At 42.0% G+C, this 27,131-nt stretch overlaps 1 protein-coding gene across 3 annotated transcripts in view; it reads left to right on the top strand.

Moving 5' to 3' along the window:
• cbc (protein CLP1 homolog) overlaps positions 1-26,614 on the top strand; it is a 28,920-nt gene extending 2,306 nt beyond the window's left edge. The window contains exons 1-13 of one of the 3 annotated variants that reach the window (XM_037435536.2): positions 1,134-1,291; positions 1,575-1,652; positions 1,728-1,841; positions 2,921-3,046; positions 4,309-4,422; positions 7,127-7,154; positions 11,736-11,906; positions 16,367-16,456; positions 17,354-17,454; positions 19,183-19,321; positions 20,152-20,232; positions 20,996-21,089; positions 21,463-23,129. In XM_037435536.2, the coding sequence (XP_037291433.2) occupies positions 1,262-1,291; positions 1,575-1,652; positions 1,728-1,841; positions 2,921-3,046; positions 4,309-4,422; positions 7,127-7,154; positions 11,736-11,906; positions 16,367-16,456; positions 17,354-17,454; positions 19,183-19,321; positions 20,152-20,232; positions 20,996-21,089; positions 21,463-21,748 (1,452 nt within the window). In that variant the 5' untranslated portion in view covers positions 1,134-1,261 and the 3' untranslated portion in view covers positions 21,749-23,129. Of the gene's footprint in view, positions 1-1,133; positions 1,292-1,574; positions 1,653-1,727; positions 1,842-2,920; positions 3,047-4,308; positions 4,423-7,126; positions 7,155-11,735; positions 11,907-16,366; positions 16,457-17,353; positions 17,455-19,182; positions 19,322-20,151; positions 20,233-20,995; positions 21,090-21,462; positions 23,130-26,424 lie in introns of those variants that run through there. The other 2 variants (XM_075894204.1, XM_075894205.1) reach the window with 2 other exon arrangements.
• The last annotated feature ends 517 nt before the right edge of the window (positions 26,615-27,131 follow it).

The following is a 27,131-nucleotide window of genomic DNA, read 5'->3' as shown; positions in this document are numbered from 1 at the left end:
GCGCTTAGAGAAGGCCAAATATTCATAAGAATCCACACATGCTAAATAATGTACTTACCTAGTAGAATTAAGCTGTCGCGAGCGAATTGATTAGAACAAACTACCTTAGTGTCCGTCACCTTTTTTTCCAATGCGTATAGTTTATTATTGGCGCTGTTCTCCGTCGCGCGTCGTTTTCATCCGTCAGGAAGTGCTAGTAAAGTTACTGTATATGCTACTTTCGTATGTGCTACCTAAAGGTAGCACATACAGTAACTCTAAGTGCTAGAACGATACGATGCCATCTTTCCACCACGATGTCACGCATTTCGACCCACTGCAATAATCTCTGGACATCGCTTTCTTATTTTTCGGGCTCGCGCGTCCGGCATGGCGAGAAGAAAGGAACTATACGGCTGCGTCTCAACGTGCGCAACGTAACAGATCGTTCCTTCCTCCGTGTGGTCACATGTCTCCCGTCAAGGTTGACCCTTGTTCATGTCCTCCGAGCGCCTGCCATCTCGAAGGCTATGCCTTGTTAGCGCTGTTTTCAAGCGCGGCCGCTAGATAGCAAGCGCTCAGTCAGAGTCGCGATATTTACATTGATGCGTCCCTCTGTGATGCTGCCAATGGGCTCAATGTTGACCAGTTGCTAATTGGGTGAAATTTCGCTTCTGCGTCAGAGAACAACTGTACAACGTCGTTTTTCAAATTAAACTCGTCAGTTCCAAATAAATAACTGGTGTTTCTGGAAGTCACATTCAGTTGAAAGTTACATGCAGTATCCCACGCAATCCCACGTACGTTCATTCGCAAGGCGCAACCTTAATAACGTGGACAATCCGAAGTGTTCCGGTTGTGTAAAGAACCTCCGCGAGAACTTTCTTTCAAACTTGAAGAATGAGGGTAAAAAAAAAAAGACTGTCATCTTTAAAATCTTGACCCGGATCATGTAGTAAAGACAATTGCTAAATACTGTTTCGATTGTGTACATAGCAAGTCATAGTATCTAATGTATCAAGTTGTTTTTTTTTACAAATTTGTTACCAATGCAAACTTATTTAATATTAAAAAAAAGTTTTTCATCGCATTACCAAGGTAACAGGCGTTGCAGCTGTGGCTTTTTAGCATGCCCGTCATTCCAGCAGCATCGATATCACGCAATGTCTCCCATAGCAAATGTTCATTCACATGCGTTACGTGTGTTTTGGGCCTGTGAATGAGCAATAACGTTGCTGTTTTTTAGTTTCTATTTGCGATTGCTCCAGCGGGTGTTGACGAAATGAGTGAAGAGAAAGAAATCAAAGAAGAGGTGCACTTAAAAGCCGAATTATTGAGTATTTCTTGTTTTAGAGCAGTACCCATCGGCGAATCGAACAAACACCGAGCTAGCCTAACTACTACGACAATATTTTCCATCTCAAAAACTTACAAAATACTTTGCAAACTGTTTTTCATGAATTAAAACTTACACGAGTGATACGGGCTTAAAGTTCGATCAGCTGCATGGTACATTAACTCTACAAGACTAGCTATTCCAGGCTGTTTGTGTCGCGTGTGTTGTGTTTTAACGGGCGTGTGTTTGTATTTGACAGGCCGCTCAAGAATTCCGCATAGATCCGGAGTCCGAGCTGCGTTTTGAAGTAGAAGGAAAAGAAAAGGTCACTGTTGAGGTAACTAAGTTTTGATTCCATCGTGTGACGTTTCAGATCCCCAACTGAAGTCCTTTTTTTTTTCCCGTTCATTAGCTGAAGTCGGGCCTTGCAGAAATATTTGGCGTCGAGTTGGTGAAAAACAAGAAGTTTACGTTCGGACCTGGGGCCAAAGTTGCAGTTTTCACGTGGCATGGGTGCACGCTGGAGATATCCTTTCTGCGTGTTTGTGTCTACGTGTGAAGACAAGAGACCCAGTTAAGGGTCTCGCAGCGAGATTTTTTGTTTTAGTAATTGTGTTGCAGTGTTCTCGGATATCTAGAAAACTGTCCTGTTGCAATCAAGCGCCTGCCTTCTCCTGAGAGACCACTCTCGCTTGTGTTGTTTCGCTTCCAAAGCATTGCACACTACTGAGAAATCCTGTGCATTTTTTTTTAACTTTGCAGAGATACCTTATTTACAACTCTGGTGACAACATTACGATATTACAAATGCAACACCGTATTTCTAGCGTACTTGTAACAAAAATTATCTCAAGTGAATTGATGCACAAGCACCCAGACAACGGGCTACGTTGTTTTTACTGTCACGAAACCTACAGTTACGTGTTTTGTTGAAAAGCATACTTTCATGCAAATTCGCTGTGGAACCATTGGTTTGCCTGTCCAAACTTATCACTGTCAAGCCATGCATGACTATGCATCGGTGGTATATTTACTTCGACACATGCCTTAACATTGCCTTTTACAAATAAAATACCAATAAATAAAATGCAGTATGGAATGTACCTGTAAAGACGTATCTTTAAGTTTGGCCGCAGTGAAATTGCCACTTCTATATACCAATACTAAGGAGTTTTCGAATAAGGGCTCCAAATTTTGGGGCCCTTAAGCTCTTTGCATATTCACGGTTTGGATCAAGCTAAAGCAGTGAGCTTTCTGATAGCGTCTGCGGTGCTTTGGACACTACCCCTATTAAAGGTCGTTCTAGTCTTGGTGAGGAACGGTTATTTCAGTGGGTACGGTCACGTTTGTCTCACACAAAGCTTTTGGGGCAGGCTTTAGGGCTCCCACTAAATTCGAGAAATAGCGTCTTTGGGTCCCGTGCATGCACAGTGGCCTTGACGCTATTTTTGGGGGGCCCCAAAATGATTGAGGCCCCTATTCAAAAACTCCTACTAATAACATTGCTGTGTAACCTGTTGCGTACAGCACAGAGATATTTTGTATGAATCTTCTTAAGCACTTGTTAGAAAATCCACTGCAGAAAATTTCCTTAGCACAGCTTACCTCTGTGGAAAGACAGAAGTTGCCTACGTGGCGAAAGAAACACCCATGATATTCTACGCCAACATCCATGCAGTGCTGGAGCAAATGCGGCAGAAGTGTGAAGAGGACGATTCGAAAGGACCCACAGTAAGTGGAGCTCTCTGTAATCCATTTCCTTTGCTGTGTCTCGTGTTCTTTGTTTATTCTTTAGGTCAACTGGAAGAAAGTATCAGTCACTTAAAAAAAACATATTTTGCATGTTACAAGTCAGTTAAAATTACTTGATTATTTCTTTTATCAAATATTTCCATTGAGCCACAACACTCATTTTGCAAAATTCATTGTAGATATATGGGCACTTTATCCTGAATTGATTGCTCAGCGTTTTGTTTAGATTTATGTTAATGCTGTTGCATCTTGCTTTATATATGGCCCCTTTGACCTGGTCATGGTGGTGAAAAGGTTCAGTTGCCTGGACTGTCTTTCTTTATAATCACTGGCCATGGTCGCTTGTCACGAAGCTGTAAGACCATAAGCACTTAAGGGGACACTAAATAGAAAAATGATGTTTGTGTATTAGTAAGGTACAATTTCACAGTCCCGAAAGCACCACTCTTACCTCGAGATGAAGCTCGGTAAGCAAGAAAACATGCAGAAGGAAGATGCTGGTAGAGATACAACCTCAATATTCCTGCACCAAACACCGTGATGTTATAGATTTCGATGGCGTGTACTGGGTTCCACGTAGTTTTTAATTGTAAAAACTGAAGTTGTCATCTGTAGGTGCTGTGAACCCAGCATACAAAGTTTCAGAAAATTTCATCGAGCCCATGTCTTCAGAATAAGAAAAATACACTTAGAAATTTGTGATGTCACACGTGCACATTTCGGCACAAATTTTAAAAGAGAAACTCCGACCTTAATTTTCTCTGTTAGTAATACGATGGTGAAACTTGTGACATTAGAGTTCCCAGATTATAGCTTATGAATCTAAATCAAGTTATTGTTTTACCTTTGTGTCCATTAAAAGAGATTTAAAGTAAAGATATGACTTCAGAAAGAATATGCAAATGTAATTCATCTATCGGAGAAAAAGTGCACTATGTGCTTCATATAGCTTACTGGCATGCTGTTTTTTTTTTTCCTCTTTCTCTCTTCTGCATCTGGAGAATCGTGACCACAGTAGTAGCTACCTATGTTGTTCGCTATGAGGATCTTAAGCAGCCATTTTTTTTCTTTTTTAAATATGCCTGACTAATTGGTGCAATAGAGTGCTTTGTGGTAAATTGCTCTTCTGTGCTGAGCAGTACTATCGGATTATTCAGCACACCGTCACAGTGTCTATGATGAGTTACAACCTTGGGTGCTCCGTTTTTTCTGAGTGGTTTTATTTTGTGTGCTTTCACCAGGTGTTGGTTGTTGGACCTACAGATGTTGGCAAGAGCAGTCTCTGCCGGATACTCCTTAACTATGCAGTTCGTCAAGGTCGACGGCCTATCTTTGTGGACCTTGACGTTGGGCAGGTAGGCATTCCATATTACGAAATCATCACTGAGGAATTGTCACAACTATGATGATACATCATTAAATCATCATTAATAGAAAATAATTTTAGCTTTGTAAGCAATTGACCTTCACAATATTCCAAACAAAAAAAGAAGCCACTCTTACTGCGTGGAAAGAAAGGCAAAGCCAAAATAAGAATGGTGGTGCTACTTTATAGTTTCTATACCAGATTGTTGTCTTCGGTTGATAGCCTCTGCATCGGCTCATTTAATTTTTTGTAATTAAATGCACACATATATGCAATCTATAATGGCTGGAGATTTAACTTAGCAACGAAGCGAAAAAACAGTGCGTAACACAGAACAGTGACAGAGACGGACTAAGCGCGAAACGAGATGGCAGGTTAATTCCTCGCACACCACCTCATGGCATCAAGTCTGCCAGAACGGGACCCTCGCTATGAATGAAGGAAAGTGTAAACTCAAAGGCGAGGGAGTATTGGCCAGCTGCCACCTCGTAACAAAACCACGTACTGCGCAATGCCACAACAAGCAATATGAGTGTTCCACACTCGCCGCAGTGGCATCAGGTGGCACTGACTGAGACTCCCACGTTTAAATTCACATATATACCCTATAAAGCAGACGGAGGGACGACCGCCACCGTACCTCAGTGGTAGAGCATAGGACGCATTAATCGAAGGCCACAGGTTCGGATTTTGCCGGTGGCAAGGTATCTTTTCACCCACTTTTCTTTCTTGACATTTACAATTACTTCTAATAACAACTTTTATACCTTTGCTGACATTACGATCTGTTAGTTCCCATTAATATTATGTCTAACAAACAAAACAAGCCCTTAAATTTACACTTTCCTACAATACAATTGAGGTAGCACCGTCGCGGTGGTCTAGTGGCTAAGCTACTCGGCTGCTGACCCGGAGGTCGCGGGATCGAATCCCGGCTGCGGCGGCTGCATTCCCGATGGAGACGGAAATGTTGTAGGCCCGTGTGCTCAGATTTGGGTGCACGTTAAAGAACCCCAGGTGGTCGAAATTTCCAGAGCCCCCCACTACGGCGTCTCTCATAATCATACGGTGGTTTTGGGATGTTAAACCCCACTTATCTATCTATACAATTGAGGTATTGTCAGTGAGACTTTGCTGGTAAATTGAAAAACACTATAAACTTAATTTTCTTTTCTGGTAGCTAACCTTTTATAAAGCCATTGAAAATAGAATTTTGAAAGAATACACCATAAGTATCAGCTAATTTAGCTATTGGCAGCATTCGTTTGAGGTTTGTAAATGCTATTGTGGGTCCATACTTACATGTTAGGTAGTTCTCCAATGAACATAAACTATTATATGAAACAGTGCAATAAAGTAGGTGGATTATGGTGGAAACTTGTGCCATTATTATTGTAGCATTCACTTCAACTGTCTTCCCGTCTCCTAAAGTGCTCCTCACCAGGTGTACCTATTTTGGGCGGGGAAACACAATGCTTAAATTCTGAGCTCACGATAGTGTTTGCCAAGAGTTGCGAGTTGCATAGCTACGCTCCATGGAAAAAGCTCGAATTTCAAACAGAACTTTGTCTGCGGTTCTCCTCGCGTGCCCTGTGCTTTGAGGTGGGTTGATGATGTACGACACCGAGTGCGACATAGTTAAAGGTGCTGCACAATGCATGTAAGAGAGCTTCGATGTCCACTTCGAGCGGTGGGCGCGGATGGCACCAAGACACTCCAGCGCATTGTGAACTGCAGCGGAACAAGGCGTGTGCAATCACCCATTTGTGGCGTGTGTGTGACCTGCCAATGCATATGCGTCGCGTAATCTTCCAACTCTGGTATGGGAGAATGCAGGGGAGGTAGTTTGACTTGATAAGCCTAGACAGGGTAATTTGCGAGGATGTGAGGCTCACCACCTTGCATCTTGGTCGCACGCTGCTTCAAAATATTTTTATCTCTGTAATGAAGCACATTGAAAAATTTTTTGCAGTAAAATGCTCTTTATGGGGCACATAACATCCAGAGCCCAACTGAACTTCAGTTGCTATGTGGCCTTCACCAGGCCACGTAGCAACTGAAGTTTGCTATGTGGCCTGGTGAAGAGCTCTTGAACATTGCACCCGCAATTGCTTGTTTTATCACTGCACTGGGCTTGGCTTCCACTTTGATATGTTTTGTAATTTTTTGCTAGTTTCTTTTTTATTCTGGAGGTATGTACTGGAAGAATTCACTGGATATACAGTAGGTTTTAGGGGGACATTTGCTTATAAAGTGCCAGCCATTGAATGCTGAGAGGCAATATACCAGTATATCTCACTTGTCAATAGAGCAACTAGTTTACTAAAATTAATTATCTTTTCACTTCAAGGGACACATTGCAGCTATAAAATTTAAGGTAGCCAGATCGTAAAGACTGATCCTATGCTTAGCATCACCTGCAAAGACCTACCTATTTGAAATATACAACAAAAAATATTAGTATGCTAGTTAACTTTCACCAGCTATGAAGAAAATGATGCTCTTTATTGCCACAATAGGTAAAATCGGCCAGAAAGTGCCAGATAAAAACAAAAAAACTTATTTACGAAAAAACTTGTTTTTGTTAAATGGCAACTGAAACAGCCTCTGAGACCATAAACTTCGGTGATATGTTTGCTTAATCACCTACGTGCAGTTGGTTTCTACTGATCTGTGACACCCTTTTTTTTTAGGGCCACATATCTATACCTGGAACAATCGGTATGTTCACCATTCTCAGTTTCTTTGTTTCTCACACTTTTAAGCTGCCCATTATTTAGTATTGCATGTGTGTAACCTCATCACCTGACTAATGATATGATAAAGGTGAATGGTATGGTTTTAAAAAGCACACAATGTAATATTTTAGTCCTGATGAAAGATCAATTTTTTAAATATGGTTATAAACAAAAGCATGGTTATAAACAAAAGCAACTGTCTGTATTCACAAAAAAACTAAGTTGTTTAACGACTATTCATTTTCTCTTTCATTGTACAAATAAAGTGCATTTTCAGTACATATAGACTCGCGTGGTGACTTCTAGGTAATATCAGCTGTGTGTGTTGTCATTAGTACTATTAGTATCGTATAAACTGGGCTATAGGTCGATTGGGAATATAGGTCGACCCCCCAAGTTCAGGTTACCGAAAACCGAAAACAACCCGAAATTGCCAAACGACATTTATTTGCGAATTAGGCGCACCGCACCCCGATCGTCGGAGCTCCCCTCAACCACCATCGCAATTATTCCTATTCGTCAGACGAAGCACCACTGTCTTTTAAAGACGAGTGTTGGTCGCTGGCCGCCTCCCACAGTGCGTTGTCTTCCATGCCATACAGCGCATTGCTGATGTAACATTTCTTAAAAGCATTTTCCACCATGAAATCTGGCAAGGAACACCAGGCGGAAAGCACCCAGCCACCAACAGTCACAAGCGGAGGCCTCTGTAGGCGGGCCGTCGGTGTCTTTAGGTTGTCGCTGGACATCCACTTTTGGTACTCCAGCTGCACTCGGTCCTTGAACGGCTTGTTTAGCACAACGTCGATCGGTTGGAGGGTGGATGTCATACCACCTGGTATCACAACGAGGTCCATTTTTCCATTTCCCAGTGCGCACTTCACAGCGTCAGTTAAGTGACCACAAAACGCATCTAACACCAGCATGCTGCAAAGACGCAGCAGTGCACCAGGCTGACGGTTCCAGACGACTCGTATCCATTTGAGCATCATGGCCTCGTCCATGTATCTCTTTTTGTTGACACGAACGACAACACCGGGCGAGAACACTTCCTTCGGCATTGTGTTACGTTTGAAAATGATGAAGGGCGGAAGCTTTCTACCATCTGCCATGCATGCCAGCATGACAGTGAGGCGCAAGTGCTCGTTGCCAGTGGACAACAGCTTCATATCTTTGGCGCCACGCCGCATGATCATGGTCAATGAAGGCATCTCAACCACACAAAGGTCTCATCGGCATTGTCAATCTGCCCCATCATGTAGTTGTTCTGCTCCCGAAGCCGGTTCACGAAGCCCTGAATGTTTATAAGCTTGTCCTCGAACTCGTCTGGAAACTTCTGACAGATGGATGTGCGCCACTAGAAAGAAAATTTTTTGCGTCTCATGAATCGACGCACCCAAGAGTTTGGTGCACGAAACTCTTCTCTTGTAAGCCCAGCTTCTCGAGCGAGTTCCACAGCTTTCTTGCGAATGGTATCCACGGTCACTGGCAGCGAGCCTGCATGAACTTCACACACAAAGTTTCCTAGCCTATTCTCCAGCTGGGGATGAACCACACTTCGCCCACGAAATGACATTTTTCGAGGATTGCACATCTGCAGCTTCCCTTTCTGCACCCTCCAATAGCGCACGCTTTTTTTCTGATACACTAAAGCTGCACTGAGCAGCCATATTCCCATTCGCTTCTGCGTACTCAACAACCTCTAGTTTAAACGCAGCTGAAGACTGCCTTCTCGTACCGCTACTCATATTCAGTGAACGAAAAAAAGACCACTAAATATGAAACACAATGTCAAGCGGAGCGAGAACTTAGAACAGATAGGAGGCAAATCACGAACACAAAGAAACAAACAAGAGAGAAAAAAAAAACTGCTATTGGATTTGAATGCAATTATGGCCATGTCCGGCTTCTCATGCACATGCAAGCCACATGTTGCCGGACAGCGGTGCACTGTTGGCTAGACGCCACTATATAAGGCGAGGGGCGACTTTAGCTAGTTGTTTTATTGAAAATATCTCGACCTATATTCCGGTTTATATGGTACTCTTATTTTTTGAATATATGTTAATATGCCACCTAATGTCAGCAAACATAGCTAGCAGCACTTGGGAATTCCTGGCTTGTATCATTTCTCGCAAAGATTACACAACCAATTGTAATTGTGTCAGCACTTCATAGTTGGGATGATCATATACATTTTGAATGCAGGGTGCGTACAGGTCCTTGAAGTCCATAAAAACACTTGAATTTGAAAAATGCATTTTCATGGCTCTTGAAAGTCCAGGAGTTTTTTTACATCTTTAAAATCCTTCAATTTCGTGAGCAGTGCACTCTCACATCGACATCACGACTTTCTAAATGTGGTAGATTGGTGCGTCAACCTTCCAAGCTCCCTGTTTCCGAAGCAGTAATGCGGCATGGGCGTACATGGTCCCATTTTGCAAAAATGCATAGAAAAAAAAAAAGTTGCTTTCGTGGCGAGGGTGAAGAAGTGAATCTAACATCAAGAAATTAGAATGTCACACCAAGAAGGGCAAGAACCTGTTAGATGCAATGCGCCGCTCAAGCCTAAAGGACACACAAAAAGAAAGCGCACAGGAGGAGTGCTGATGAACAACTGTCATAGCTTGGCAGTGGAAGCATGCTGCCTAAATACCAAGATAGATGCTAGAAAAGAACACACATGTATCTACAGAATGGGTGTACATTAGCTACTGTCACAGTTGTTACTTCTTGGTTGTTGAACAACGTGCTGCAAGTGTCAACTGTGTACTCTTAGTGGTGCGATCAAATTTCGAGGCAATAGCAAGCACCGTGTGGGTTTTCTCTATATATGCAAGGACACTTCACATGAATGGTTAGACTCAAGAAACGTTTATAATATATTTTAAGTCATTTCCCAAGTGTTCCTAAAAGCTCATTCTCCTAATTGAGGCCCATCGCGAGCGCACCCAACACTGACGTAGCTGTGTAGGAAGGTCAACGAAAGTTGTAGTAATGTTACACCAGATCTCTAGTGAGGTGAGTGACATCTGGGCTTCCGCCACAAGCGTACCGGCAAAGCATTGCGGCTGCTGCAGCTAGCGGCGCGTTTGTTTTCTGGTGGTTGTGTGCAAGAGCCACAAATGTTGCCGCACCATCTATTTAATGGGACACTAAAGGCAACTATTAAGTCGACGTTGATTGTTCAGATAGCGGTCCAGACACCTCGCAGTGTTACTTTTGTGCCAAGGAAGGGCTTATTTTGAAATAAAATCACGTTTTAGTGGTTTGCATCGGGTTAGCGCACTTCAAATTACCCGCCTCAAGAAGCGGACTGACCAGACCAACTCACGTCACTGTTGCCGTGCACGTTGCCCGGCTTCTACTGCGCTAGTAGCAGCAGATGGAAAGCAGCGGGCGCGACAGCAGCAACAACGACTATTGAACAATTTCCTGCCATTGGCTCCGAGATGGCAGACGTGCTTGGTTCTAGTGGATTCCGCTAGATGGCATGCCCTGTCCAGTTTAACCAGGCGAAAATTGGTCTTTTGAACCACTCGCACCATTCCCCATAGTAACGTCCGGCATTTCTTTTTTCTATGAATCAAACAAATATGAACAAGCAGCATTTTATTACATCTCTTGATGCACGGAAGGTTCTTTATTTAGTGTAGCTAGACCGATTACTAGTGATTAATTGTAGGTGGTCCGTCTAATGTCATCGGGATCATCTTGAGAATGTCCTACAGTGGCGCATGTGTTCTTGTGCATATACCTTAATTTCTGGGTAAGTAGGGCACTGTTCTTGATAATATTGTCGTTTTAGATGTCTTACATTCAGCTTTCACTCTGAAATAAGTTATTTGACTTTAGTGTCCCTTTAAAGCCTGACCACACATACACTTTGAAGCCTGTCAGCGCATAACTTCCTAAAGAGAGTGAGGGAGAAGGTGCGAGAAATTATTGGGGCTGGATTTTTTTTTGTTATAATTGCAATATCCATATACCTATTGTAAGTGAAATAAAAGTTGTCTTTTTTTCAAGAGTGAAAAATTCCAACTTAGCATGCCATATTGAGTACATGAAAAACTTGAAACAGGTCCTGGAAAGTCCTTGAATATCCTTGAATTTTCGCTATGAAAACCTGTACGAACCGTGTGAATGTCTTGTATCATCTGCAAGAAAGGCAATTGTCATGACTTTGTCAATGTCGTATGTGATGCCCTTGCTAGCAAGTCGAATTGTTTAGCTTCTTGTGCAGCTGGCAATTGTGTGCATGTGCCTTATTATATGTAGATTTATTAATGCTAGTCTATTTTAATTTATTAGAGCTTACTTATTTTGGATTTTTTATTAACTAAAATGGCAACTTGAGGTTGATTCTAGCACAAGTGGGCCAATAAAAAGGTGATACTATTGGTTATGCCACTCAGAAGCTACTGAAGTTTACCAAGTTTTAAAGTTGCACTTGCCCAAGATTTATACCATTCTTCTGAGGCTCCAACTAACATGTCATAGACACATGCGGCAGGCACTTCAACATTTCTTATACAAGCTTTGAATTTCTCTGAACGATTTTCAGGGGCGCTTTTGGTGGAGAGGCCGGCAGATGTAGAAGAGGGCTTTTCTCAACAGGCACCCCTTGTCTACCATTACGGCCACAGTACGCCAGGGACCAATGCCACATTGTACAATGTTCTTGTTTCTCGACTTGCGGAGGTCATCAACCAACGTGCTGAAAGCAACAAAAAGGGTTAGTTGTGACATGTAGGCCAGTGCTTGAATAAGCAGTCGAGCTTTGCAAAAGGTAATGTAAGCTCTTGAGGATGTGCTGAGGAAATTTGCGCTCCTCTAGTTTCTTGGATATCTGAGCAGTGTAACTGCCTTGAAAAGGCTGTAGTGCTGCATGTTTTCTGACCTGTTTGTGTGGGCCCTGTGGCTGCCTGGTGTCTGCTTACTTTCTTCTGTAATGTATGTAGGTTTGTGCTTAGCGTAAATTTTTAGGGATCACTTGACCGCAAGGCCAATTTATATGCAAGAACGATGCTAATTCAAATTCAGATAAAGAAACATCACACGAAAAAGGGCGCAGCCTCTCGAGTGCTCGTCCACAGCACCCATCCTTGTGTGCTTTTTCGGTCCGTGGTTGAATTAGCGCTGCTTTTACAAATGGATCCATACCCATGAGCTCGCAATCATTCACTTCTAAGCTAATTTATTGTCAAATATAAAGTTTTCTGAGGAACAGCTGTGGCTTTTCTGTGCAGTGAACTACTAATTCTAAAGGGCTTCAAGATTTTTTCTTTTTTTTTCCTATTTAATTTTTGAAGTACTAGGCCCGCATTCTGCAACAATTGCGAAAGGCGACCGTATCACCTTCGGTGATGTAGAATCTAATGTGTTCAATAACTGTATCCATCTATCACTGTTCAAGATAAAAAATATAACTTCCTGTTAGACAATACATGAAGCATGTTGTGATGCAACACATCTGCCCATGTGCACAGTTTCGATGTCTCATTGTCTCCTATATATGTCCTTTCATTTTCCAAATAAATTTTAGTTGAGAGTTCAGCGCTGTGTCCCTTCTCTGTCCGTATCTGACCCGTTGCGGTGTAAAGTATTTCACGATGTTCAATAACCAGCCAGTGCAATGTCATCGTTCTACTCTCCCTTTGTTTACGAATGCCTGACAACACAGAAGGGAGCGTACTGTACGAGTGCAGAGCGACCTGAGTGTGGTGTTTTCGAGCATACTCTGACTTCTACGCGGTGACCAGGCGTGGCTATGGCCATTAAAATGCGTTGAGAGCGCTTTCAATGTGTTTTGCACAAATTGCTAAACACAGTATAGTATTTTAAGAATTTTGCTTTGTGTGAAATTTATATTTATTTTTTTTGTTGGGGGTTTTATTTGGCCTATTCGGACAGTTCAGCTGTGGTGTGCTGCCGCAGCGACGTCTTGTCAACATCTCAACATATTGTCGGTTCGCCATAAATCACTAGAGCAATACATAGCTCATCTTCCTGGAAGATTCAAACCACAAAAAGAAAAAAAAAACACACACACACTGGCAAAACAATGAGTATTAATAATGCACCAAGGCAACACTCACCGAAAGCTTCAGCATAAAGTTTTCATAATCCATCAAGGACTGAATACTGGAAGATACCGCCAATGTAGACTTCAACACCAACTGATGCTGATAAGGTGTGTTTTGTTGTTCCAGGCATGTCAGCAGTACCGTAGAGCAGCGTCATGTTTACGAAAATACCAAATGGCACCTGCACTTTTTCGATTTTGCTTGATAGCCAATCAGAGTGTACCGAAGGCGACACTTTTGCGACTGTCGCCTTTTGCATTAATTTCAGAATAAAACCCTTGTTGACACTATTCGCAACTCAAATGAACATGAGAGGGCGCTGCAGAGTTATAGCATGGCGGATTCTTGGAGGTCACCACTTCCCCTGTCCTAACACAAATATTGAGTTTTCTGCAATGTGATTGCAGTTCATGCTGCTTTGTAGAAGAGGAGCGGGTTGTTGACGTAGGGCATCTTATTTTAGCGCAAGCGCGAGCGGCATTCTTGAAGTGGCCGCGTTGTGTGTAAAATGCACATGGCACACCGCGTCTCTGCGAAACTTGTTTACATACTTCGGACGCCGCAGCGACATGCAGTTACAAGATACAATGGTCATTTAATAGGTTCGAGTTAACAAGTTAACACTGGTGCCTCACCTGGAAAGAAGAAATCTGCTTGACCGTTCGTTTTTTTTCTTAACGGGCCGCACCATCCCACCGCGCCCCTACCGTGCCCCTACCGTATATGACTGGCGCTTGGACGGTTTGGACCTCAGTACGCAGCTTCCCTATATTGCCGCTAGGTGCCGCATGGATTGCTGGAGTCGCGAATTCATTGCTGATTTTCAAGCTTCTTTTGTTAATCTCTTGGTTCACCATTATGAATTTACCTCATTTCTTCATTTGTTTTCGAAATTTCTATCTAGGATAACTTTTTCCATTATGTGCATATTGTTGTAGAACTGAATCTAATCACAATTCTAAGTTCATGTTGATATCGTGGAGAAGGATATCAGAAGTGTGGCCCTAGCCATGTGAGATCAATTTTTTGTTGAAATCTTGTAAGGTTCCCACTTAGAGAACTTTTGAGGACACTTGTCAAGCAATGAATCAGTGACATATCCTTTCAAAATATTATGAATGTGAATTTTCTAATAAGAGGTTGATCACTAGAAGACAGAACAAAAGCTGAATTTTCACTTTTTTATTTTTGCGGGCCAAGCATTAACTGAAACGAGCATAGATATTCATCAAGCTGTACTTTCTTGGGTTTCTTAGCATAACGGGCACTTTGAAACATGTTGCACAGCAAACCACAGTGTCTGTACATGATTACATACTTGCCAAGTCTCCCGGATTTCGACCGTTTCTTCCATTTGTATGGATATCATTAAAATCTCCCAAATATCGAAATTTTTGGGCGTGACCTGGCTGAATTGACAAAAATGCAGGTTAATGCGCTTCAGGCATTTCGCGAACTCGCCGCATTTTACTATAAACGAATTTAGGAGGCGTTCATCTAAACGTACAGTAAAATCTCAGTGATCAGAAACCATGGCTGGTACAAATTTGTGAAATTCCCCGGCAAAATTCCTCCGTGCCTATTAAGCCAAAATTGGAATCTTCTGTACAAACCCGCGCATGATATGAAATTTCGTACTGAAACCGTCAAACGAAGGCCGAGAGCAGCAGCGTGCTCGGAGCTTCAGAAGTATGCGTGCCACCACCGCACGCACAGTCTTCTACAGTGCATGTGGTTGTCATTACCACAACCGCTGTGGACGAAACCGCGGTGGTTCTTGACACGATCATCTATAGCGACAACGTTAATGACTGAACTCTGACAGTGTCCACACGTCCAACGCTCCGCAAGTAAATGTAATGCTGCTTTTCGCAAACTCTGTGAACAAAACCCCAGCAGATGCGATCGTAGATAGCATGGAATGGCTTAGTTGTAAAGGCACCTGCGTAGCCAGCATACACGGATTGAAAACGGAACTACCGTTTGCCGCATCCGCTGCGCACAAAACCACGGTCGCGGCGACGCGATAGCGATCTACTAGCTCCGAGGGCATGCGGCTAATGCAGCAGTAGATTGAAGCCAGTAAAGACGTAAAAAAAGGCTAGAAGCGTTTTGGCATTCCTGACAGAGAATCTAGTAGTGAGCACAGCTTTGACCCGCGCCTTCGCAGCAGCCAGCTGCGCCGTCCCATCTGTTCACGTGTGTCCGAGGAAGACATACACAAGTTGTTTTGACGGAAATAGATTTTGCTAGTTGTTTCAGTGACGCAAAATTTCAGGAGTATTTGTGCTTTTCCTTTGAGACTCGCACCTTAGTGGAAAACACTACCCTCGATTGTTCAGCCACTCGAAGCCATTATGAGACCACAACGCCGATGTTCGCGCTTACGATTGGGACCCCCCCCCCTTTTTTTGTTACGGAAATCTCCCAAATTCAGAATCCTTGAACTTGGCAGGTATGTGTTTGGGGCATCACCGATTTCATGGAATTTTTCACTGTCCTGGTTACTGCAGTGTAGTAGAAACTCTCAAAACCCTTCAGTTTTAGTCTTTCGCTCTTTTAGCATATAATGTAGACTCGTGGAATCTGAAGCGACCAGGAAGTTATATTCTGTTTAACAAGAGTTCCGTTTACTAAGAGAGGACCAGGGGTGCAAAATATCAGAACGAAACCAATATTGTCAGAAGCACTTGTTTCATTTAGGCAGCAGTTTCATTTAACACATTTTCATTGACTGAGTGTCTACTGTACAATGCAAGTCAGTCTTGTAATCTAGCAATTGCCAAGCTTGGTTCATGACGTTTCAGAGAACTTCAGGGCAGCTTGATGACTGGGCTTTTGTTTATTGCTGTTGCTGTTATTATTAAAAAGTCTCCTCCTGTAGTCACAATTGTGGTATTGATTTTGCCTATTGCAGATGGATAACTGAGCAATATAAATCATAATTTTTTTGTGTCCATTTGAAGTTTGTGTGGGCCTACTGAATTTTTATGCCTGTTGTCTTGTTACTTGCAGCCTGTTTCTCTCGATGCCACACAATTGTACAATTGTTAACAGAGAGCACAAAATACCATTAGAGCTCACTGTATTGCATCATTTCCATTTTCAGCAAGCGCCAGTGGTGTCATCATCAACACTTGCGGTTGGGTGAAAGGAACTGGCTACAAGGCAATCACTCACGCCGCTCTTGCTTTTGAAGGTACGAATTGAAGCAAAGGTTTGCTTGACAGCTATCAAGAGTTGAGACTGACTCGGATCTTTCTTAAAGGACCCCTGACTCAAGATTTGGAAACTCAAGACCCTTGCGTGGCTTGAGAGTCCTGCATGCGGAGGTTGGGGGGGGGGGGGGGGGAGGTGTCACTTTTAACTGATTATTAGTGGCGAGCATTGCCTATAAAATATTTTAATTTGGTTTTAGAGTAAGAATTCATGCTCATTCGAGTATTCAGGTGCAATTGACATTTTTTTGGTTTGGCGTAGACACGGGGTTCTCTCGTGAGGTTTCCGGAGGTCAAGCAAGTATTGTTGGCATAAGAGAACATTTTCGGGGTGCGCACAATACCTTGACTGACACCCGGCAAAGACTATTGTTCTTCATCCCTTTTGCTTTGTTGCCGGGCTGCTCTTAAGCTGCTTTTAGCTGCTCACGTCCCGAATGCCTTTCTTTTTTTCTCCGGGGGGGGACACTCAAAGCATTCACATCATTTCATTCTTCACCAGCCGCGGGTCTTCATGTGTGAAAACAGCACGTTTCAGCGTTACCAAAGCTTGAGCACACTTAGTCTCACGTGCTGCTTCGCTGAGGGGTGCTAGTTTCTTATGGCATTTGGGAGGGCGTTTCAAACTGATGCAATATTGTTTGGAATTAACGATGCTAGCTTAAGTTATATAATGTGGTAGAGCATTTACAATTCAATTTCGACATTACCATACGAAAAGCTTCAAATAACTGTCGAAGAGTCGCCAACAAAACTTTTGCTGTCAGGGGTCCTCTAAGTTCTGCATGAACTATTTCTCTAAATGCTTCTATCATTGCTTCTTTGAAAAATGTAGCCTTTACAGTGCAAGAACAGTTTACATGTTCTATCTTCTTCAGTGGACGTTGTCCTAGTGCTGGATCAGGAGCGGCTGTACAACGAACTAGTGAGGGACATGCCGGGTTTTGTCAAGGTGGTGTTTACACCAAAGTCTGGTGGTGTAAGTATTTTGCCTTGTTCCCCTTTCATCCCGTATTGAACTGTCTATACTTTGGCATTGTTCTTTAGCTTCAGTCTGAGACTTGGTCTGTGTTGTATCTTAGCTTTAGAAATAATACAGCATATTCTTGCCCATTAAACTAGGCAAACTTACCTTTAGGTAGATACCATCACGCCGTGGTGTGGTATTGTCACCTTTATTTAGTTATACGAAGATGCTGTGGCATGGTTGGGAATGAGCAAGAAGACTTAATAAGCAAAGAAAATCTTGTGTGGTGCCTCTTAAATAAATGCTATATTTCCCACAACAAAACAGAAGTGCCCCACTTTGTTACATCGCATACAGCTACACATTTGAGCATTGGTCCCAACCTGATCAGCCCCACAGGTAGCATCAAAATTCGGACCGTGAGAGAAAATTTTGTGTGCATCACAAATTTTGTGTGCGTCACAAGCATGGTGTACAGTGCTTGCTGCCACGTTGTGCTTACCAGATGCTATACCCAACTTGCAAGTTCCACTTTTCTTTAGGACCGAAGCTCCTTATGCTTTCACTATGTCTGTTGTCGCCGTCGTCGTATGTCCTTGTAGGCCATCTGTCTATACTGTATATAGAGCGTTCATAGTGTGCATATGGTTTTAAAAATAGGTTGAACTCTGTCCGTCCGTCCATGCATCTGTCCATCAATCTATGTGTGCCTCCATCCATGCATCTGTCCACCGAACCGGCCGGCCAGCCGTCCATTATACCAGTCAGTAACTTCAACGGCGACATCATGGACCTTAGTACCTAGCTTCGCTCCATCATCAGCATTCACTTCGTGGATCAGCTCGCTATTCTTTTCTCGTCTTTCTCTTCCTCATGCAGTGCAGCAGGCTATAGCACGCTGAGACTCAGCCTGTCTCTTTTTTCTGTTTCTTTAAAATTGCCAGAGCACATTCAGTCTGGGCACTAGCCACAAAAAATAATGTGATAATAAAAAGTGTTAACTAGAACAGCCTCAGGGACTACAATCTTTCCTTAAACTCCTGCTTTATCACCTCTGCAGTTGCTTTGCCTGATAGTTTTATTTTACACAAGTCGGGAATGTTTACCTTTTAGTTATTGTTGTGCACATTGAGCTGACATGGCAGAGTGATGGGACTTGGCACATTAAGCGGCTGCAGCAGATGTGTATTGGAATAAGTACATGGGAGATGTCTTATGGCAGAACTGCTACTGCGAATGTCAGTAGCATGCCTGAAACATTTTTGTTTTCTTGGTTTCTTTTTCTAGTTTAAACACAAATGGATTTGCACAATTTCACTACTGCAGGCTCCTATTAAAGAAAACCTGAAGGGACAAGAAAAATATTTTTCATTTACCAGGAGCTTCGTTTACTGAGAGATAAACAAGGGTGCAAGATTCAAGTACAAAACTAATCACATTAAAAGCAGTTTTTTCACTAAAACAGGTATTTAATTCAAGAGAGTTTCAGTTACTGAAAGTTTACTGTAGTTGGAAATATTATGCCACCGTATTTATAGAAGGAAATAATTCAGAACTCTTAGTCATTGCAGTAAATGTTATTAATACTTTTCTTCAGCACCGCAACATTAGGCATCTGCATTAGCCTTGCTACGTGCACCTACAGTTCCTGATGCACACATTCATCTTGCATTAGCGCTTCAACATTATGCTATTCTGTGTTTATTTTTGTTCTAATTGCACCTTTTGCTTTGGCCGCAGGTTGTAGAACGCAGCAAGTCCATGAGGTCAGAATCTAGAGATTCAAGGGTGAAAGAGTACTTCTACGGCCTCAAAACACCCCTTTACCCACACTCTTTTGATGTCAAGTTTTCTGACGTCAAACTGTATAAGATAGGTGGTAAGTACACAGGTTTTCCGGCATAATATGTTGGAGCTGGCGATGCCTCCGAAGCCTCCCCGTCCCGCCTTTCATTTCCTTACAATAATATTGCAGAAACGTCAGTTGTATGACGGTATATGAACATGAGGCCATTATCAGTGAACCCACTGTTCTCATGTGTTGCTTCCTAAAATGCATGGATCGCCATTACTCGAGCATGTTGAAACTCTGCCGTGTGCCTCACATGAAGGCCTCACTTGTTCGAACATCGCAAATTTTCTGCAAGTATTGGCTGTATGACAAGGTTGCCTAGTAAATTATTGCTATGTATATTTTTATTTGTTGAGCAACATCTGATCTCGCGAAGGTCTAATACAAAAACAATGTCAATTCATTTATTCATCTTATTCAGTATCTCTTGCATTGTCATAGATCTGAAGCATGCCACAGTGACTCAGTAAGTATGACATATTATTGTTAGGATTGTTTTGTTTCCTTGGGGTGGCCACATTCAGGTGGAGGGGGAATGCAAAAAAATATGCTGAGCTTTGAGTGGTGCACGATAAACCGCATGCAGCCAAAATAAAACGAGTGTCTGCATTCCAGCCCATAGAGATGTAAAGGTTTGAAAAAAAAAAAAAAAATAGAGAGAGAGAAAACTGAATTAAAAAAAATCATTCACATTTGCCCAATGAGTAGCACTGAATTTATGTAAATCATACTAAAGTTAGGTTCATGTCACTTAAAAAATATACGTAAATGTGGTGTTGCTTCTCCTTATTATGTAACAGGTACAAAGAAAGAGGAGTTTTTCTCTATCTGAACCTGGCAAAATTAAACTTTTTCAGCGCCATCTTTACCTGACTCCTGCATGCCACTAGGCATGAAGGCTGAGGACAACTTCACAAAGCTGGTACCTGTTCCTTTAGGTAATAAGGCTGTGCCTATTTCCGTGTTTATACTATTGTGATTCACTTGCTGCTGTCTTAAGCAATGTTAGTGCTACTATCTACAATGCTCGCAAGTGGGTAAATCTTTTTCATATTGTCAATATTGTAATGATTTCAGCAATCTTCAACCTTATGCATCATGTTCATTTGCTCAAGACAATACTATAACAGTTCAGATATACAGATTGTGAGTAGTTTTCAGTATAGTGTTGTAATTAAAATGTGTCAAATTGACCGATTTCTAGAACAACTAATAAAAGGCTTGAGGCCAGAACTTAGAGCTGAACTTTCCCCGAAGTCAGTAGAATGTAGATTTTTCTTTTAAGTTCAAGAAAGTTTATTCAGAGCCTTTTCGTTCAGGAGTTGTTTTGTGAGCGTATTTGTTAAATACAAAGTCACACTTTGCCCGAGTTGCAGTTTAGGTCAGCAATACTAATTGTGACTTTAGTGTTGACAAAAGGATTTGTCATCACTTTCAGCAGTACTGATGTATTCTTTGTACTGTAGTTGTTGATCTCTAACTGCGTGCTGTGATATTTATGTGATACGGCAATAAAAACTTACAGTTGTAAGGCGACAATTTCCTAAACTTCGGAATATGTTCATTTGCCCTCTTGTAGACAACTGAATGTGCATTGAGAGGGAAACTGTGAGCAAGTACCGGTTTGCTACGTGATCCAGACACCCATCCATTGCCTTTCAAGTGATCATCAGTTGTTTTTTTTTTTCTGTTTTCTTCCAGGACCCAATGTGCTGCATCACATACTGAGTGTCAGTTTTGCAGCCAGCAGTGACGAGGACATTCTACAGACTAATGTGGCCGGTTTTATCTGCGTGTAAGTTGCCCTTCCAATTCACTTGCAGCATGGTAGAAGTTGCCCAGCAGGTCTTGTAATCATGTTAGTAGCACGTCATGTTACAGGGTACTTAAACTTTCCTTAAATCTCTTAAACCTCGATTTGATAAACCCAGATATAACGAAATATCGGTGATAATGATGAAGAATAGTCTTGCAATAGATATATTGTTAGAAATATACCTTTATAACAAATTTTTGGATATAGCGAAGTTATTTTCACGTAAGGTGAAACTTTGTGGTTTGGATGTATAAAAGAGCCCTCCTGGTAGGCTTTCTCACCATCTACTCTGCAACAAGAACCGAAAGGACTTGCCTACTGTCTACCACTGATTCTTGCATGTGCACCGCAGGGCAGCGTGCAATGGGAAAAGCTCTTTTTTCCCTCTCTTTCTCTGGGGCATGCAGCTGGTGGTTATATCCTGTGGACCAATGCAATTTGGAGCTTTCATCGCCTTGAATGTTTCATGCGCTAGGGTACATTCACACCGTTATAACTTTTCTTGCAAGTGCACAGCTTACAGAAACTCGGTAATAGTATACCGTAACTGCATCACCCTTCTGATTAATGTCTCTGTAGCTAAGTGCAGCTTGAGGAAAGTGAAAGCCTTGTTGACCCTTTCTGTGACTGCTTTCTGAATGAGGGAGGATTTTACTGTACAAATAATAATCCAGAAAAAAAATAAAGTGCAGAATTGTTTACCGGCGCTGTCTATCTACGGAATACGTACAGCGAAGCACACTGCACGCGCTTGCCACGGTGGGGTATCCCCAATTAAGCTTCTTGCGGGAAAGGCAGAGAATTCGTGAAGGCGGACTACGTGAAATGCACTCTTACGATGATCTCTCTGTAGAAATAAATGGGGCATACCACAATGAAGCCTCAACTAAGTGACCACACAACCATAGCTTCTGTGTCGCTGCGTATCCTCAATTAACCATTGTGGTGTGGACGTTATCGAAGCTCCTTGAAAATAATTTCCTGAAAACTTCTTGACATTGGCACCAAGGGTGACTTGAGCACGCCTTCAGCAAGATTAGATTTTTTTTGTCTTAGATGTTCTGGGTCGTTATTATTCTGGTACCATTATTATTCTAGTAGCATCGCTCTCTACTTTTATCAGTCTTCTCAGTCTTCCTTCTCTTTTTTTTAATCCAGTACTTCAATGGTTGTGGCTAGGACAAATGTAAGCATATGCAATGCTTTTTTTTTAACAGGATTCCTACCACCCTGTTACTCTGTTTCCATTCAAACGAAGAATCTAGTATCCATGTCATCCAAATGTGCATAGACGAAAGCTTAATATAAGCTTCGCGGCGGCTGTTAGAGGAAAAAGCACTTCACAATGGGTGAAACGTGAGACGTTGCACAACACGAAGGACTAGTTCTCCAAATAATGGCAGTACAAATACCTGCACAAGCTATTAGTCACAGAGAAAGACTGAAAGGTTACATAGCAAGTAGTTGCAAAGCAGGGTAAAAAGAAGGTGTGGAGAATGCAATGTGAAGTTGCGATGTTCAACATTATTAGTAAGTTTGGGGGTAATTTTGGTGGAAAAATTGCGTCTATACCTTTACAATGTAAATACATATGGCTTCATGGAAAACAAACAAGTTTGGGACGAGTTAACTTGAATTTGGGAGTGAATAAACATTATTTTGGCATCAATATGGACGTGGACATCACACGAACCAGCTTGCAGAAGAAAGGCGTCATTAGCTGGCCATTGTGCCTGAGCGAGTACCACGGCGAGTGCTTTCTGCTACTCGCCAAGCATCGCAGCCCCAAGCCAAAGTGGATGCCCGTTTTGTTCAAGTGTTACCTATATGCACATTGTAACAGTGGTGGATGTGCTGCTTCAAATGCTTCAGAAGAAAAATGCCCCTCCAAGCTTGGATTTTTGTTATTCATTGCTCCAAACATGCTCCTAAATGGCACTGAGAGAATGAGAATGAAGAATCTGTACACCCAGCTCTTAAGCCGAAAAATAAATCGAAAAATAAATCTGTATACTATCAGCCTAGTAGACCACAAGTGTGCATCATTATCAGCTCTGACTTTATTTAAACAACAGAAACTGGCATGCTAAGCATGTAGCTCATATAGCTTCTTTTTTTTTTTTTCAACTGGACATGGAGACTACTTTGGTAAAATGTGAAAATGAGCAAAATAGCTTTGATTTCATACTGATTCATCATCATCAGTCTGACTATGCCCACTGTAGGACAAAGGATTTTCCCACATACGTACTGCCAATACACCCGGTTCTATGCTTTCTGCTAGCATGCAATACCTCATCTGCCCGCCCAATATTCTGTCTCTCCCTCACATATTTGCATGCTCTTGAAGCCCTTAATAACCAGCGGTTGTCCTGCCTACGTGCTTGGCCCGTGTACATTTCTTCTTCTTGATTTCAGCTGTGATAACCTTAACCCCGGTTTGTTCCCTGGCCCACTGGGCTCTCATCCTGCCTCTTAAGGGTCACACCTATCATTTTCCTTTCCATCGCACACTGCATTGACTTGAATTTAAGTTCAAACCTCTTTGTATGCCTGCAGGTTCCTGCTCCGATTATCTACCTACTCCTTATTTGGCAACATTTACATACGATTGTGATAACATATTCTCACTAATCTCAGCCTCCTCTCAATCTTGAGGGAACCGCTGAGACTTTTTTATTAAATGTCATGCAGCACGCACCCCTTGTCCTGACAAGGACTGTTGCCGACACTGCATGACTTTGTAAAACCCATAAGCATAGCCCATTTTAAACCCTTCACACATAGTCACTACATCTAAGTTTAAGCCCTATGCTCCACTCTTTTGTTCTTGCGACCCTGAGTCAACTTTTTATAATCAAATGAACCAAAAACCGTGTGTTTGGCGCTCTTTGGCCTGGGTTGCCCTTGCGCCACTAAAATCTACCATCATCATATATGATTGTGGTTACTTCTGAAATTTAATGCTCAGATTTATTGGTCTGATTTCATTTCTGCCACAAGTACTGTTAATTTAAATATATACCTCATTTTACAGCACATTCGATAACCACCCATCTTTTTAATTTTTTTTTCTTGCGATTTGCGTTGATTGTTGTCTGTGAAAAATATTTTGCGATAGACATCAATATTTATAAGACGCTTCGGCAATGCTTTGAACTCCAGGAGTTGTTTGACAAATTTTGCAAGTGCTCCCAAAATCACCATATGATTATGAAAGACGCAGTAGGGAAGGACTCTGGTAATTTCGACCATCTGTGGTTCTTTAACGTGCACCCAAATCTGAGCACGGAAGCCTACTTAAACACCAATAGGTGCTCTCCAAACTAAATTTTTTTCCTGCTCCAAGAAAATAAAAAGTCACTTCCGTCGCTGTTGTAGCTAGTAGCTGTTGACAATTTCCAAATTTCCAAATCCACGCTGCAAGCCGCTTCCTCCTCTTTAGAGTGAAAGCTGGCTCTGTTGCGTGTTTCCTGCACTGTGGCACCGAGCACTGGCCTACCATATGATACACCATTAAAGACAGTGACTACACCTTGCAGTGCTTTCAAGTGTTGTAAAACACAAGCCAAAGCAGGAGAATCTGCCCATGCAATTAAAATCATGGTGCATTCCTTATAAAATTTTATTTCCCACATGCCTCGATGCTCCTGAAGCAGATGACGCTGCCTCAGATTTCTCCCAGTCCATCACACCGATAATGGTGCCAGCTTTTTCGGTGGTGGGTTTTGTGCCCAATAGGAAAGCAGTACAGTCATATCAGCTTTACTTTTGCAAATACTGGACTAGTATGGTCTGGTAGTCAACATCCTCCAATAGAAGCAATGCTCTGGGACATGCGGTTTTGTAGCTTTTGGTGGGCAGCTGGCTCTTATGTGTTCGTAATCGATGTGAAATGTATTGTCAAAGTGTTGAAAACACATTCCCTTCACACAGGAAAAGCTGTGTGGCCATGCCAGGTAGCTTTGATTGGTCACTCCTGGGTGCCTGAAGATCTCTTGCATGTTTATCTAACAAAAATGGCATAGCCACTGTTGTGCTGTCTAATGAGTCTCTGAGAATCAAGATAACAAACTAAGAAAGCACTGTTAGGCTGCAATTCCAGGTTTTCTATGAAGATTGTTTTTGTAGTAAAGGTATCATGGCATTTAGATAAACTTCTTTTTTTTTCATTGAAAGCCATGTTTTTTTTTGTCTGGTATTAACTTATGTGATTTGCATCAAGCAGAACTAAAGAGTTTACCAGCCTGGTGTGCACGCCATGTTTGTTATTCTACAAAGAACTAATATACAGGCGATCTAGCACAAAGGAGCCCGCATGTGTCTCATCTTTCCTTCGTCTTGTGTTTGAAAATAAGTGCCGCTTTATATGGAACCTCACCAACTCTCCCATATCGCCTGTCTTCTTCAAAAAGAAGCAGTTTGTACAGCTTTCTCATGTGGCCTGTTTTTGAGTGCATTTACTAAGTGTGCTTTGTCTGTGGTCTCACTAATCTCAATGTAACTCAGAAGTGTTAATCCATCTAGTATTAGAAGATGTGCAGTGCAGTGCTAAAAGACAAGGGTGCAGAGCACGTGTGAAGTTTTCTGTACGACAAGTCTAAAGACACCTGGCTGAGTCGTCTAACCTATGCGGTGCATAGCTTTAGCTGACAATTGCAGCTACAGAGTCTGCAAAAATAAAAACTCTCACTAGAGTGTCCTTTTTAACTGTGAATCAAAGTGTAGTTCTAATCATAAGACGTATGTGAAAGAGGCACTGCAAGTATGTCTAACGGGAGGTATTCATGGACTGTGCTAATTCACACAGTGCTATGATGTAGGAACCAGATACATAAATAAAATAACGGAGAAATTGCTGGCACAGTAACGTCCTGACATGTAAAATATGTTGCACTGTACCTGCGTTATGCTTGTACTACACAGGGGTTAACATAACTTATCCTTTTTGTCTACTTTCAAACTAATGTTTGAAACTCGCAGATTCTTTGTTTTGTGCTCTCACATACTTTATGTAGATGATGTTGAGGATATGCTAGAGACCGGTGGGTTATGTAGATAAGCTTCACACAAAGCAGTGCGATTCCTTGGCATGCTTGCCAGTCGGGATTGCCAAAGTGCCTTGAGCACTATGATAATATGAATGCAACTGATAGCATGTGCCAAGATGGCTGATTAGGAGAGTTGGTGATTCATGATTGCTTGAAATACGAATCTACGTTACATGCTCGCATTTCAAGCAGTTATGATTGGCATGTGGTTCACATGAAATGTAATTTGTTTGTCCTCATTTCCTCTACATTGTATCTCTTAGAACGGAAGTGGACATGGAACGGCAAACGCTGACAGTTCTCTCACCACAGCCAAGGCCTCTACCAAAGGCAGTGCTGCTGCTGAGTGAAATTCAGTTCATGGACTCACATTGATAATTAATTATGCCTTGTTGATTCATTGCGCATCTCACCTTATAAATAAATCTTCTCATCACTGTTCTCACTCCCTCAGTTTTGTGATTGTTTTCATCCAACAACTGTGGTCTGCATGTTGTGTGATGTGCCTTCAACACAGAGATGTTCTGTGCTGGTGTCCTTTCCACAATGCTTGCTTAGCAAAACAAAAGGCAGGGACCTGCCTGTCCACCCTATTGCTCACTTATGTACACTGCGCAGTACATTCACAAAAAAATTTTTTTTTGGTGCAGCCAGGGTAGGCAAACTGACCTAAACTTGCATCTGCATACAGCAGGTGGGAAGTCGATTCACAAAATGAATGAATTTAGCTCCGCATGGCAGAGTTAGCTTATGAGTCACCACGAACTTAATTCAAAAGCTGTAGAACTGACGTAAGTATAGTCACAAACATTCAAGCTTCAGTAAGTAAACATTCTTGACAATTAGGATCAACCTCAGATGTTTGGTTGGTCCACCGTCTTCAATGCGTTCTTAAAGGGACACTAAAGGCAACTATTAAGTTTATATTTATTGTTTAAATAGTGGTTTAGATACCTCATAGCATAACTTT

Source organism: Rhipicephalus microplus, chromosome 1, assembly GCF_043290135.1.
Source record: "Rhipicephalus microplus isolate Deutch F79 chromosome 1, USDA_Rmic, whole genome shotgun sequence".
NCBI classification, from domain to species: Eukaryota; Metazoa; Arthropoda; class Arachnida; order Ixodida; family Ixodidae; genus Rhipicephalus; species Rhipicephalus microplus.
Note: the sequence above shows the minus strand (reverse complement) of the source record. Positions and strands in the feature narration are given on the sequence as shown.